The sequence below is a fragment of the Scophthalmus maximus genome, chromosome 17 (genome assembly GCF_022379125.1).
Source record: "Scophthalmus maximus strain ysfricsl-2021 chromosome 17, ASM2237912v1, whole genome shotgun sequence".
NCBI lineage: Eukaryota > Metazoa > Chordata > Actinopteri > Pleuronectiformes > Scophthalmidae > Scophthalmus > Scophthalmus maximus.
Window position 1 is genome coordinate 8,857,442 of NC_061531.1, and position 13,369 is coordinate 8,870,810.

Below are 13,369 nucleotides of genomic sequence, written 5' to 3' on the forward strand. Positions count from 1 at the left end.
TCGTCATTGAGGCTGAACAATGCAGTATCACACTCTGCTGACTTTGAACTGTATGTGTATTGTTTTCAATATTTCTGGCCTCACGGGTGCAGGGTTGAGTTGACATATTTCCACATGCTACCACATCCCCTTTGTCAAACATACCATGCCATACATTTTTTTTCCCTCTAAATGCTTAAATCTGGAGAGGACATTAGATGCCAACAACTGATCTTGGCTCCGTGTTCACTTCCCTCTGCGGGGTGGTCATGAGGCTGATTTCCCCAAAAAATTAGATACACTGTCTTCTGTATACAATGAATCAGTATAAAAGAAATCCTGGAGAAGTGTTGACAAACATGCGGTGTATGACACATACACTCACAAAGCCATTCATACCTTTACAGAGAAGGACAAAGTATTGCCACAGGCAGGGGAGAGGCCAGTGAGAGAAAGAGAGAGAGAGCAGTGAGGGCAGCTCTGGTCTCTGAGCTGGTGCTTCATTAACTGATTTTTACTGCTCTGAAGGCTCCAGGTGCCTTCAGTATGTGGGAGCCAGTAAAGGAGAGACTTGCTCAATTTCTAGCTGCGTGATGAAACATTCGTGGGACACATTTCCTTGGTCCTACCAGTCTGTCCAGTTTTTTTTTCTTATCTCCTAAAGAAAACAGAGAGCAGCAGGTTGTCCTCAGTCAAGCTCTTGGATCTGTGCATTGACAGTGGAAGCGATAGATCACACTTGAGGGATTGGACACTTTTTGATTGCGTCCGACGTCCGCGGGTGAGATTCTTGCAGAGAACTTCATCAGCCCACCGGATTTGGGGGTTTTTTTATGGAGGAATGAGCAATTTTTGGTATTTCGTCCTCCCGGCGGTGGGAGGATACACCCTCACCTCGTTGTACCTGTTGAAGAACCCACACGTTCTCCACAGGAGGAAACGAACAGCGTTTTACTGCACACACATCTCGCATAGAGGAGGTAAGGGGCTCAGCAGGCAGTCAGGGATAAATGATCAAGCTGCAGGATTCAAAACCTGGTCATGATTTGTGCAGTGCAAACAGGTGGATGCCAGTGAATATTCAAAGAGAGAGTGAATGCTCCCTGAGAGACTTGGCAGTAGCCAAGCACATACAGTAGTTGAGGATGTGTTCTGTGTTTTTACACAAACGTTACACATTTTAAAGGCTAAATTCTTTCACAGACAGGAGCTTTGCCAAAATAAAATGTGGGTTTAAAGCACAAATGATTGATTTGGAGATTAAGGTAAAAACAAAAAAAACTTCCTTGAACAAACTCTTAAGTAACTTTATACACAAAATGTTTTATTCTGCAAAAGTGAAAATGCAAAAACGAATACAACAAGATGTGTGTTAAAAAGATAATGCAAATATCTCATTGACTTAAGCCTCCATATATATATCAAAGATTTCATGTAAAATTGTAGGTAATATGACTATTATTTGAAAACCTAGAAAATAAATGAAATAACAATCATCTTTTATTAGACGTAGACAAGTGTGCATGTTTTCTGTATTTCTGGGGCTCCTCTGCTGCCACCATCCACCCTGACGCCTCTGTTGGTTCTCAGGATGTGGGGAGAGGATAGAGAGCACCATGGAGGCGTTCACACAGTGAGTACCAAACTCAAGAGGTGAGCTGCTGCTGCTGCTCTCAGAGCAGCTTTTTAAAAAAAAACACCCGTATGTTTTGTCCATCTTCACATTTGTCTGCAGTGCGGTGGAGCAGGGCACACAGATGCTGGAGCTGGACTGTCACTTGACGCATGACGGACATGTGGTGGTGTCACATGATGAAAATCTGCAAAGGCAGACAGGACGCGATGTCACCATCTCCTCACTCGATCTGCAGGTCAGAGGACGGATGTCACGGGACCGTTGGTCAGGACAGAGGTCACGCGGAGACAGCAGCTCTCGCCGCCATGGGCCAAACATTGTTTCAAAGCAATGTGTTTCTGGATTACTTTTTTAGCCCAACATGTTGGCATGGAAGGGATTTGTTAGACAAATCAGGATACGTTTCCCGCCTTCCCCTACATTTCAGCTCAGACATACACCTCAGTTTAATTGCAAAGCTGCATGCCAACACAAAAGTTCACTTTAAAATGATCTGAGATGCCTTGAATCATGCAGCAGGATTTCTAAATTATTTGGTGACTACATGATAATAATCCTTTTTATTCCCAGTAATCTGCAGCGCATGCAGCGGATGATTAAACCAAGAATATCAAAAAATTGATGTATTCTTTTCACAGTAATCCCAATCACCAACACAATAATCTAACCTTTTTTATTTTATACCTGTTCTTCCAACTCTTTTAGGATTTGCCTTTGTATAAGGAAAGACTGGAGGTGACATTTTATACAGGTGAGTTCCTCATCTCAATGTCTAGATTCTCAATCATTAACAAAAAGCAGTTTAATGAAGACGTGGCTCGGGAGGTGATGGCGTCTTGTCTAACAATCCCCCCATCCTCCAGGTCACTACAGCAGTGGGGCGGACAGGAAGTTTTCTCTGCTTGAGGACGTGTTTAAGAAGTTCCCTGAGACGCCAGTCAGCATCGAGATCAAAGAGAACAACCGCGCGCTGATAGAAAAGGTACAGAATAGCTGAGAAAAATAAAAATAACCACAGCACTTAACCAGATTATATTAAAGAAATATCCCAGTGTGCCCTGTCTCACTCTCTGTTCCATGTGCAGAAACTTGATTTTTAAAGTAGATCATATTACAGTTTTGCAATGTTCAGGGCCTTGGGTCTTGTGCAGGTTTTACCAGTGGTGCAGACAGAATGGATATGGATATGAGCAGCCTGTAAATGTCAGTCAGGTCCTGGATAATACCAGCATTGTGAGGCTGGAGATGTGTAATATTTAATGAAGGTGTGTCACAGAGTTTTGTGTTTTGTGGTGCTTAGCAACGATATGATTGAATGCTTTCACAATTTGGACTTAACATGAAAAAGTGGTGATCGACAGGCCTCTGTTGAAGACACTTTGCCCTCGTCATAGTTAAGGATTTTTTTGTGTGTAGTGTTTCAATATTTTGTCCATCTCAGACATAATGATTATATAATGTTTAAATAATTACTTTTGTCTCACATTCTACGAAAAGCGTCATGCCCATCGCATGAGTGTTTTGTAACCGTCGTACTATTTGATATAGCTACATTTGTCTCACGCTTACTGCACTGGATTTGAACCTCATATCTCATGATTCATATTTAATCTGGGACCCGCTCTTGTCTGTCTGTAGGTGTCTGACCTGGTGAGACACCACCACAGGGAGGAGATCACTGTTTGGGCCTCAGTGAACTCCACCATCATGAAGGAATGTCAACGAATGGTACTTGCACCACTTGGGGGAGACAAAGTTACTTGTACAGAAATATTATTCTCGTATAAAAAAATCTATACAAGCTTCTCTTAGTGCACCTTTATTAGCTCTTTTCACCTTTTCAACACTATTTCAGCATGACATTTACAAACACTGTGTCAGTGTTGGCACCCAGCCCTGTGTCTCTGCCTCCTCGTAGAACGCCTCAATGCCGTACAGCTTCACTGTGAGTCGAGGTGTGCTGCTGCTGCTCCTCTTCTACAGCGGCCTGCTGCCCTTCGTGCCGCTGGGCGAGAGTTTACTGCAGTTCTACTTGCCACGCATCTTCAACAGGTGTGGCTGCAATGCTTGTGTGTATCTTTGCATGTTCGGGGTTCCAAGTGTGTGTTCTTGGCGTGTGTCATTTACCAATAAGGTCAGTTGACCCTCACACTTGGACTTTTGTCTTTTTTTCATAGCTGCATCTCACATCTTAATCTGAGCTTTAACATATCACATTATGAGATGTTCGTTTCTTTGGCTGTAGATTTATCTGGTTTGATCCATCCCAGATTTTTCCTCTCTCACATTTGGTGCAAGATAAATGTGTTTCATGTGTTTGTTGTTTCTCTGTGTGGCTGAAGGACGTTCATTCCTGAGAAGCGCATCCTGAGGAACAGGATGGTTGTCTCGCTGTTACAAAAGTGAGTGAAAGTTTAAAAGGTCAACCGCAGCCTTTCTTACAGCCGACTTGTTTTTGTCAAGTGGTGGTGAGACAGACACTGACAAACGTTTCTAGGGGACAAAAACTAAAACTAAAAGTATGACAAATTGGAGGAAAAGCATTTTCTAAGAACATCACATCCAGAGTACATGAAGAAATGATTACAACATATTGTAATATAGCAGTAAGATCATCTCTGTCTTCTATTGTAACTGGAGTTTGTACATAGACTAAAATTTTAATTCTTTCATGTGCTGTCATTCCAGAGTTACTATGAGGAAGAGTCTTTTTAAACACCTCGCAGCCCGTGGAATTCAGGTATGAAGCCATCATCATTAACATATAAATTACTAATTACTTATTGTAGGTCTAATTTAATCAGCTCTGGATTGAATCCCAACATGCCGTATGTATGTATCAATCTTTCGTGGCCCCAACATCTTCCAGATACACAAATAAGATTTTAGCAGCTAAATGTCTGCATCTTTAACTGCCGGATTTAAATAGACAGAGAAATAGTTAAGGTTTATACAGCCACTGAGAGTGTCTCTGACGCATCACCCCTGGTCCTGATGTGAGTAATCTCTGCTGGGATGACGTCACCCCCATCACCAGGCCTCGAGTGGTCACTGAATGGTTTGAGCATGAGAACAATTGAAGTCATATGGTGTAGCTTTGTCAGCTGCTGACGGCCTCACCGCATTTGAACGCTAATTCTGAGGTGGTGACCAACCACCAACATCCACATAATAGCAGAGGAAAGGAGCTGCACACTGCAGGAAAAAGTAGTCAAGTGTCCGCTGTAAAAGGAAAAAGACACAAAAAATGGACAACTGAAATGTGTTTCCCATGATTGAGCAGTATATGATATAAGAACATCCTAATACATCATGATTTCTGTGTAACTGAAGAAGGAAACATAAGTCCAGAATGGAAAGCTGCTCTTTCTTCAGTAGCAAGGAATCTCTCAAAAATGAATGGACCTACTATGAAGGTTCAGTGTACTGTATATATGTACAGTAAGAAGAATCACACTGATAACATACATTATTTCACCATATCATCATGTTATATAAATTTCTTGTCAACACTGTGGCCGAACAGTTACTTCTCGATGCAACAGGGTCTTAATTCATGTTGGTTTACTTGGTGGTCAAGATACTTAATGTCACTCAAGATTAATCAATAAATCAAATTCTACTTGTATAGCCCATATTCACAAATCACATTTTGCCTCGTGGAACTCAATGATCAGTAAATGGTGCTACACCCTCTGTCTTTAACCCTCAGCTCAAGTATGGATTAAATACACAAACATTTTTTGCAGGGAGCAAAGGGCAGAAACCTCAGGGTGAGCCAAAAGTGAGGGATCCCTCTAACAGAGCATGTCAAAAAAAATAACAACATTCAAAACATTTATGAGGAAATACAGTGTCTAACATATGAGGAGAGATATACATAGAGGACAAGACACTAGGTAATTTTAACTTTAATCATTGTGGGTTGTTTTATCAGCTTTATTTCATTATCCTTTGCAGACCCGCAGATCAAACTCATGACAATAAAATCAATGAATTTTTCTTCAAGATATATATATTTCTTTTCAGAATCATGTTTATGAGCAATTCCTAAAACTATAGGAAAAGTCATGAGATACCAAGGTGATTGCAATTGTACGTATGTTTTTGAGTTGCTAAAGAAGGCCCTTGGTGTCCAGGATCCCACCTGGGTTGATCAATACTCTATATCTGTAATTGCAGGTGCATTTGTTTGTGTGCAATGAAGACGAGGACATAAAGGCGGCACTTGAAGTTGGAGCTACAGGGGTGATGAGTGACTATCCGACTGTTCTGTCACAATTCCTCTGCAGACACGGAAGTCAGGACTGACCTCGAAGACACATCCAGTCGTGATAACTTTGATGAATGAGGGGGAAAAAAAGAAAAGAAAACACAAGCACAAGAAGTGCGAGACCCATTTCCTCAGTCATGACAAGGGTTAGTCAAAGAGCTGTTTGAACAAAACCCTCATTCGACTCTATGATTTTGAAATGTAATCACTGTTGATAGAGTAACTTGTTTGTGGTGTGATCTGCAATCAGTTCATATCTGTGTCCTCCAACCACAGCCCTGCGTTTAAAGAGACAGACATTGTTTTTTTTGCAACAAATCTACCAGTGCTGGAGTGAATATTTAACCAGCTGCACTGTGTCGCCCAACATCCCAGTTCCCATGAGAAGCGAGTAAAAGCGACTTTGTTTTGACAGTGTCTGGTGTTATTTTCTGACATTATTTCATTGGATTGGATTGAGTAAGTGCTGGGCTTCAGAAATTAATGATCTGGGACAATCTGCCTGGAGTTATGCCGTTATATTCTTTATTTTTGTGGTATTCAGTCGAAAGGAACTCAAACGTGGAGTCACGTCAGAAACTATAGTAAAGAAAGAGGATTACTGATACAACAAATACATCCATGTACAATGGGTGAGTGCATAGTTAGTGTAGAGCCAAGGCTGTGTGTTATGTATCTGGGGTTCTAAACAGTCTCACATCTGCTATATATATGCACAAACAAGCGGAGGGTTTACATGTGCAGTAAACCACACCTGTGCCCTTGTTTTCCCAGGCCACGGTCAAATTCCATTGATAATCAACTAGCCTATTAGTGAAACAAAGGCTGTATTTTTCTGACCTATTTGGCTGCGACTTGCAGTGTGACGAGCGAGTTAATGGGATATATTGTAAGTGGATCAGTGCAGACTAAGGTTTTTGATGCAATGAGCTAAGGTTTGAAATAAGTGACCCAGCAGAGAAAATAAGGCCTTTATGATCATACAGTCAAGGATATATAGCTACTGCTTAGGACACGGGGCACATCATCAGTAATATTTCAAGGTATCTTGGGGTTTAGTCGACATTATTGTGGTTTTGAGCAGGGGTAGTTCGGACCACTGTGTGTTTCTAAGAATCCAGTTCTACACACACACACCCCGAGTCAGACATGCAAATAAATCAAGAAATCATAACAACCAAGCTCCCTCCCCATCCTTCCTGTTGAAGGATATAACGCATTTCCTGAATCTTGTCTCTGAATCATGTACACACACTCTTTTCACAAGCAATATGAGGAAGTATTCAGAGCCTACAAGTGAACAAGTGAAAGTAGTGATGATACCATGCTGTAAAAAAAAAAAAAATCTTAAAATGTTAGTCAGAGTATGTACATATACTTAGGAAATGTACTTACTTACATGGTTGTGTACTTACTGAATGTTGTATTTATATAATTATATAATAAGTGAGTTGGTAGACTTTGCTGTGATTAATAATTTTTTACAACTATAGGACATAATGATTATTTTAACCATGGATTGATTATCCTCCATGCATTGCCAATAAGTTTTTTTTTCTTCTAAACCCCAAGGGACACAGTGACAATGTTTCTTTTTTTCTTTCTTTTGTCCAGCCCATAGTCCACACCTGATAAACCTGAATTATCAATTAAAGTTGCCAATTCATTTTCAATTCGTCAATGTACTTATTGATTAATCACTAATGATTTCAGCCCTGGCTGATCTGTGCTGCTGGGTTGTTTAACCTACATTAGGAAAAACTCTGAATTAAATCTCTCTCATCATTTTTTTCCAGTATCGATAATTTGATTTTGGATTGTTTTCTATACAACGTGCCTCAAAATGAAGTCTGTTAGAATTTGCCACAGACCAAAATGACATATTGTTTTTATTCAACTGTCCAGTTCACTATTTTGAGTGACATACAAAAGCCTCAAATATAGAAGGTGTAAACAGCAGCCATTTATCTTCTATCAAAAATGCTGTCCGGTTGTTGATCGGCTAATCGATTAATCGACTGATTATAATGCAGAGAAGTACAGTACTTGAGTAAACGAACCCAGTTACCATTACTTTTCAACATGAGAGTCGCTGATTGCAGACAGTCCACATCAGACTTCTACCACAAGTACAACAGCAGGGAAAAAAAGAAAATCCAGCAGCAGCCATCGTGGAACTGTACCAACAATATCTCCGATAGCCATGGAGGGTTCACGTAATGACGACTCTGATTGGTTGACCCACATTCTACACGTCACCGCGGGGCTCTCATTGGTCGGCGCGGGTTTGTTTTGCAGACGCCGGACTTCCTCCTCTGGCTGTTTTCATAAACAAACCACACTCTGCCTCCCGCCGTGGCCGCCGCCGCACTGTCAGCCTGCCAGCGTTGTCGGACTCCTGCTCCCGTGTGGACGACGAGGCCGTGGAGGAGCTTTGAGAGACGGTTCTTTAAAAAAGAGAAAGAGAGAGAGAGAGAGACGCGGGTAAGCGTCCAGAGACTTGACGGTGTTGCCTTCTTTGTCCGAGCGGTCAACGCGTGGTTAGAGACCCCCCCCCCCCCCCCGGCTGTGGACCACATCACCCCGCTGACACCGGATGGTTTTCAGCTGTCAGTGACATTGTCCCGCTGCATAGACTGTGACAAGCTTCGGTGGAGTCAGGTGAGTCGACCGACACCAGGAAACGTCCTGCAGCGCTGCTCCGAGCTGCTGTTGTGTCTGTGCGGAGCTAGCATGCTAACACACACACACACACACACACACACACACAAAGTCAGAGGCGCTAACGTCTCCCGCAGCTAACACATGCATCGGGCCGACAGGCGGTCACACCAGTGTCGGACAGAAGCAGACATGTCGTTGTGCACGTTTGACAGGGCTCGAATCTGGGTTAACTGATCGCATCTAACGAAGCGAGGGGTTGTTTGTGCAAAACTGTAGCCAACCAGGAAGCGAGCTGCCTCGTTAATGTGCACGAACCCATCTGCTGGTCCCTGCACGGCCACCACAACACAGACGTGTGACTGGATCACCAGTGGGACAATTCACGTATTTATTGTACATTCATTTGTAAAAAAAAAAAAATACAAATACTCTTGGCAAGTCATAATTCTGTGAAACTCACTCAGGGCTGACACTCATCATTAATTAATCTGCCAATTGTTACTATTTTCTGCTTTGAAATGCAGAACATATGAAATGCCCTGCGGGGAATGCAGATTATAATTTGTCAAACCAAGGTGACATCCTCACACGTTTACTGTCTGACCAACAAGCCAAAGATTTAAAAAAACAAAAAACAAAGAAGAAGTCTGTCATTTGTGACAAAGAAAAGCATCAGATCATCATATTTGAGAAGCTAGAAATAACAAACATTAGAAACTGTCACTTGGACTAACTGATTAATTGTTGCAGCTCTAGTATTTTCAGATCTCCTGAGAGTTTTGACTTCTTGTGTCAGAGTTATGAGATGAAGGCAAAAGTATTTTTGACTAAAAATGTCTAAATGCTTAATTTATCTGGGTAGACATGGGTGTTCGTGTTTTTTTATTAATCAACTTTGTCTCTCAAATTTTTTTCTTTGTTATTTTCTCTTGATCTACGTTCTATATTTATATGACTTGTACTGTACAGTATTCCCATATTGTTCCAGCATTACTTAAGCAAGGTTTGGTTATTTTGGGATAAAGCTTGGCAGTGTCATGTTGCTATTTTCAGAAGTTGTCTGATGACCTGGAATGCCTCACTGTTTGGAAAAAGAAAAAAAGGAAAGCAGCCTGCCTGGCATCTGATTGATCTTTATTTATGGCTAACTAGTTGGTATCTTGAGTCATAGACCATGTAGAACAACAAACTGTCAATTCAGCTTCCTCCTGCCCTTCCCCTTACCCAGACATGGTGAAGTTGACAAAGGCCAAGACATTCCAGGCTTACCTGGACTCCTGCCACCGGCGTTACAGTTGTGTGCACTGCCGCGCCCATCTGGCCAATCATGATGATCTTATCTCTAAGGTGAGTGTGCTGCCACCCCTTTGTTGTTAATGATCATCTAATTTGGCTCATACTCCGCCCCACGGTTCTCACACAGTTTAAAAAGTAGCAAAACTATTAACTGGACTGAAATAAAACTTAAAAGACATTTGTCTCAAGTTTCCCTCTGTCTCTCCCAGTCTTTCCAAGGCAGTCAGGGCCGAGCCTACCTCTTCAACTCTGTGTGAGTATTTTATTTTCATGTATGTCTACATTTTGGCACATGAAATACAAAAACGTGGCTATTCTTATACGTATTTTTAGTTCAGAGAAGTTACAAGAGCGAGATAAACCACTTAAAGATCATAAGCCAATCATCTGTTTTCAATCATGTTGTTGCACTGACGCAAGTGGGGATCTCTGATCTTTTCTGTTGTTTTCCTCTATCTTTTCAGAAATAGTTCAGTTCCCCCTAAAAACAAATTCCCATGATCAGACATATTTACACATTGTCAACAGATAATTAGATTTTCCTGAAGATTGGACCTTGAAGTAGAGTGAGTTCATCTTAGTCTCGCTGCTCCTGGGTAAGTAGGTCAGGGACAATCAGACTCTAAACATAAGAACAAAATAACTCAATTTCATTTAATCAGCAGCATCTATTAAGTTTAAACTTGATGTGTTCAGCTGAAGCCTTAAATGGTTTCCGGCCTCCTCCACTATTTCATGAACTCAAGTCGTTTTTCCCCTGAGAGGAATTTTTGAAGTGTTAAGCTTACAATTTATGAGTTAGGGTTAGGGTTTAAGGACACTAGTTTGACACAAGATTGAGTGAAAACATTTTACTGGGCTCCCGAGTACATGGATCAGATAGTCATTTTTATTACTGCGAATCAGACGAGAGCTGTTGTTTGACGACACTGGGTTTGGTTTCAGGGTGAATGTCGGCTGCGGTCCTGCGGAGGAGAGGCTGCTGCTCACAGGACTTCACGCAGTGGCCGACATCTACTGTGAAAACTGTCACACCACGCTGGGCTGGAAATATGTAAGCGTGCACAGCACACCTGCACACATACAGCTTCTCTTTTTCTCAATTAACCTGGATTCACATCTTGATAAAAGCGGTTAATGTGGTCCCCACTATACATACTTGTAACGTAGTTTTTGATCTACAGCGCCGCGTCAGCTCTCAACCACTCATAGCACCAATCTAGCATTAAATGGATTCATCACACAGGATTATGCCCTGTCCTACCCGTGGGTACTTTCATTTATTTACTGCGATGGAGAGGCGTGATCTCTGTGAGCAGAAGGGTTAGAAGATTCAGTCGAGGTCCCATAATGGTCAGTCACAGTGCTTACAGTCCCCACGCGCCACCTTTGTTGGCTGGATATTTGAAGGAGACATATTATGCTTTTTCAGTTTTTCCTTTTCCTCTAGTGTGTTATATAGGTTTTTTGTGTATGTAAAAGTTCTGCAAAGTTAAAAGGCCTAACGTCTGCAGTGAAGGGACACTGCTCCTGGAGCTCCTAAAACGCTCGTCAGTAGTCCGGCCGATACATCGTTAACATTGCGATATCAGTATGAGGAAACTGATTTGTTTACTGAGCATTGGAGCATGTTAATTTTTTTCAAATAATAACCCAAATTATGATTATGATATGTCTCCCTTTATTGCATTTTTGAGCAGCCACACTCCTATGGTTTAGCTACAGTGTTGATTGTGCACTCCTAAGGTACACTGTGACACATGGGTATAAATACAGCAGGTTGATGCTTTTTTGTTTGTTTTTTAATTCCTATTTGGCAATAAAGCAATAGTTTCACATGTTAGAAATGTAAAGGACACATATTCCTACTGTCTTTTTTGCCTGTCGGCATATTTCTTTTTGAAAAACTAGTACTGAGGAGACACAACCATAGTATAAGTCTTATTTGAACTGCTCTCCAATGTTCTTTATTGCTTACTCTTTTGCACCTTCCTTCTGCAGGAGCAGGCCTTTGAACTGAGTCAGAAATACAAGGAGGGGAAGTACATCATCGAACTGTCCCACATGATAAAGGACAATGGCTGGGACTGACAGAGAAGCTCTTCCTCTTTCTCCAAGACTTTGAAAAGTTGCATCCCCTCAAATTTAAAGGGTTCCAGTGTAGCTTCCTTATCCCGCATTCGAGCCATCGCTCCGAACGGCTTTGCCAACAGTAGCATGTGATGCCTTATCTTTTTTTCTGTTCTTTGTGTTCTTCCAGCGACCACAACAACACATTTGCTGATATTGCTATCCTAATTGCTAGTTGTGCTGCGACATGGACCGAATGAGTGCAGGGTTGGTGTGTGAAAGCCTGGCAGATGTAGTCACACAGGCACGTGTGCGTGTTGGATTTTTAAATTGTGTTCGAGTGATGAAACAAAACCCTTATCATTGACCACAAAACGGTGTCGCTCTGGGGAGGGGATGCCAGTGCAAGTCAAATAATCTAACCTTACACAGTTATCTCTTTTTGAGATCAAACTATCTGGCCTAAACTGTGTATTAAGGCCTGTTTAACCCTGTGGATCATTTGCAAGTGATACAAAGGTATGGGAATACCTAAAGCAGTGGGAAGGCTTGTTTTTTTTATCAGTGAAATTCATGTTTTTTTTACATTAAGATAAGTAACAATTATCATATTGTGCCCAAGGCAATCAGGGTGTTAACGTAGTAATGTTTAAGCCCAAAAACGCCTCCTGAAATAATTCTTAAATCTGGAGTATGAGTGTCTTTTGATTGTATGTATGAGTTTTAACGTGTGAATGCGTTTGATTGTGTGTGTATGCAATGTGTGCTGAGATGCCTTAAGCTGAACGGTGTTGAGAGGCATTAGTCTGGGGTTCAAATGTAGACTGACCACTGCACAGTTGGGATATCTTCACTTTTACTTCATGCTGATGAGATATATCCTTTGTGTTTGTGTATAGCCAAACACTGAGCTGCCCCTTGTTGATACGTCTACTCAATCATCTTAGAGCAAAGTGTGATTTAGGGGTTATGTAGCATATTTATGGCGATTTTTTTTTTTTTTTATGTCTGCTTTTTTCATGCTTTCATTAAAGTGTATTATTTTAACCTTTCATTAAAATACAGTGTCTGTAACATGTGTAGTTCAGCTTTCTTTTGTTGGTCATGTTGTAAATGCAATCCTGCCTCTGATCTCCGCAACACATCCTTTATTTTATTTTTTTCAAATAACTTAAGAGTAAAAAAGATGATCAAGAAGAAGTTTCTTTGCAAAGTACAGAAACAACCTAAACGTCTCATCTCCACTAGAGAAGTCATTGACCTCTACTTGACCTGCTGACATCTACTTGTCTAAACTGACCCTCAGTATTATTTTAACTTCCGTTTTTACAGAGCACTTGCTGATGTCTATGTCAAAATGGTGCTGAGCAAAGTTCAGTTTCAGTTTTTATCTAATTTATGGTTGAAGTTTTTGTATGCAATTCAAGAATCCTCTGTCTATATTCAATTGA

General features: G+C 41.2%; 2 protein-coding genes across 3 annotated transcripts; both read left to right on the top strand.

Annotated features, from left to right (window-relative positions):
• Positions 1-446: 446 nt before the first annotated feature.
• Positions 447-7,561, top strand: gdpd3a (glycerophosphodiester phosphodiesterase domain containing 3a). Of its 2 annotated transcripts, none has more exons than XM_035614642.2 (10): positions 447-959; positions 1,570-1,612; positions 1,715-1,850; positions 2,321-2,366; positions 2,479-2,597; positions 3,254-3,343; positions 3,534-3,667; positions 3,958-4,017; positions 4,304-4,355; positions 5,798-7,561. In XM_035614642.2, the coding sequence occupies exons 1-10, from the start codon at positions 821-823 to the stop codon at positions 5,924-5,926; spliced, it is 948 nt and encodes a 315-aa protein (XP_035470535.1). In that variant the 5' UTR covers positions 447-820; the 3' UTR covers positions 5,927-7,561. The 2 variants fall into 2 exon arrangements, with proteins under 2 accessions (XP_035470535.1, XP_035470536.1); XM_035614643.2 differs by having other exon boundaries at positions 821-959; positions 1,570-1,632.
• A 638-nt stretch (positions 7,562-8,199) lies between these two features.
• On the top strand, positions 8,200-12,992 carry ypel3 (yippee-like 3). Its single transcript, XM_035614646.2, has 5 exons — positions 8,200-8,549; positions 9,781-9,899; positions 10,058-10,101; positions 10,794-10,902; positions 11,850-12,992. Exons 2-5 carry the CDS (start codon positions 9,783-9,785, stop codon positions 11,937-11,939), a joined length of 360 nt encoding a protein of 119 aa, XP_035470539.1. The 5' UTR covers positions 8,200-8,549; positions 9,781-9,782; the 3' UTR covers positions 11,940-12,992.
• Positions 12,993-13,369: the final 377 nt, after the last annotated feature.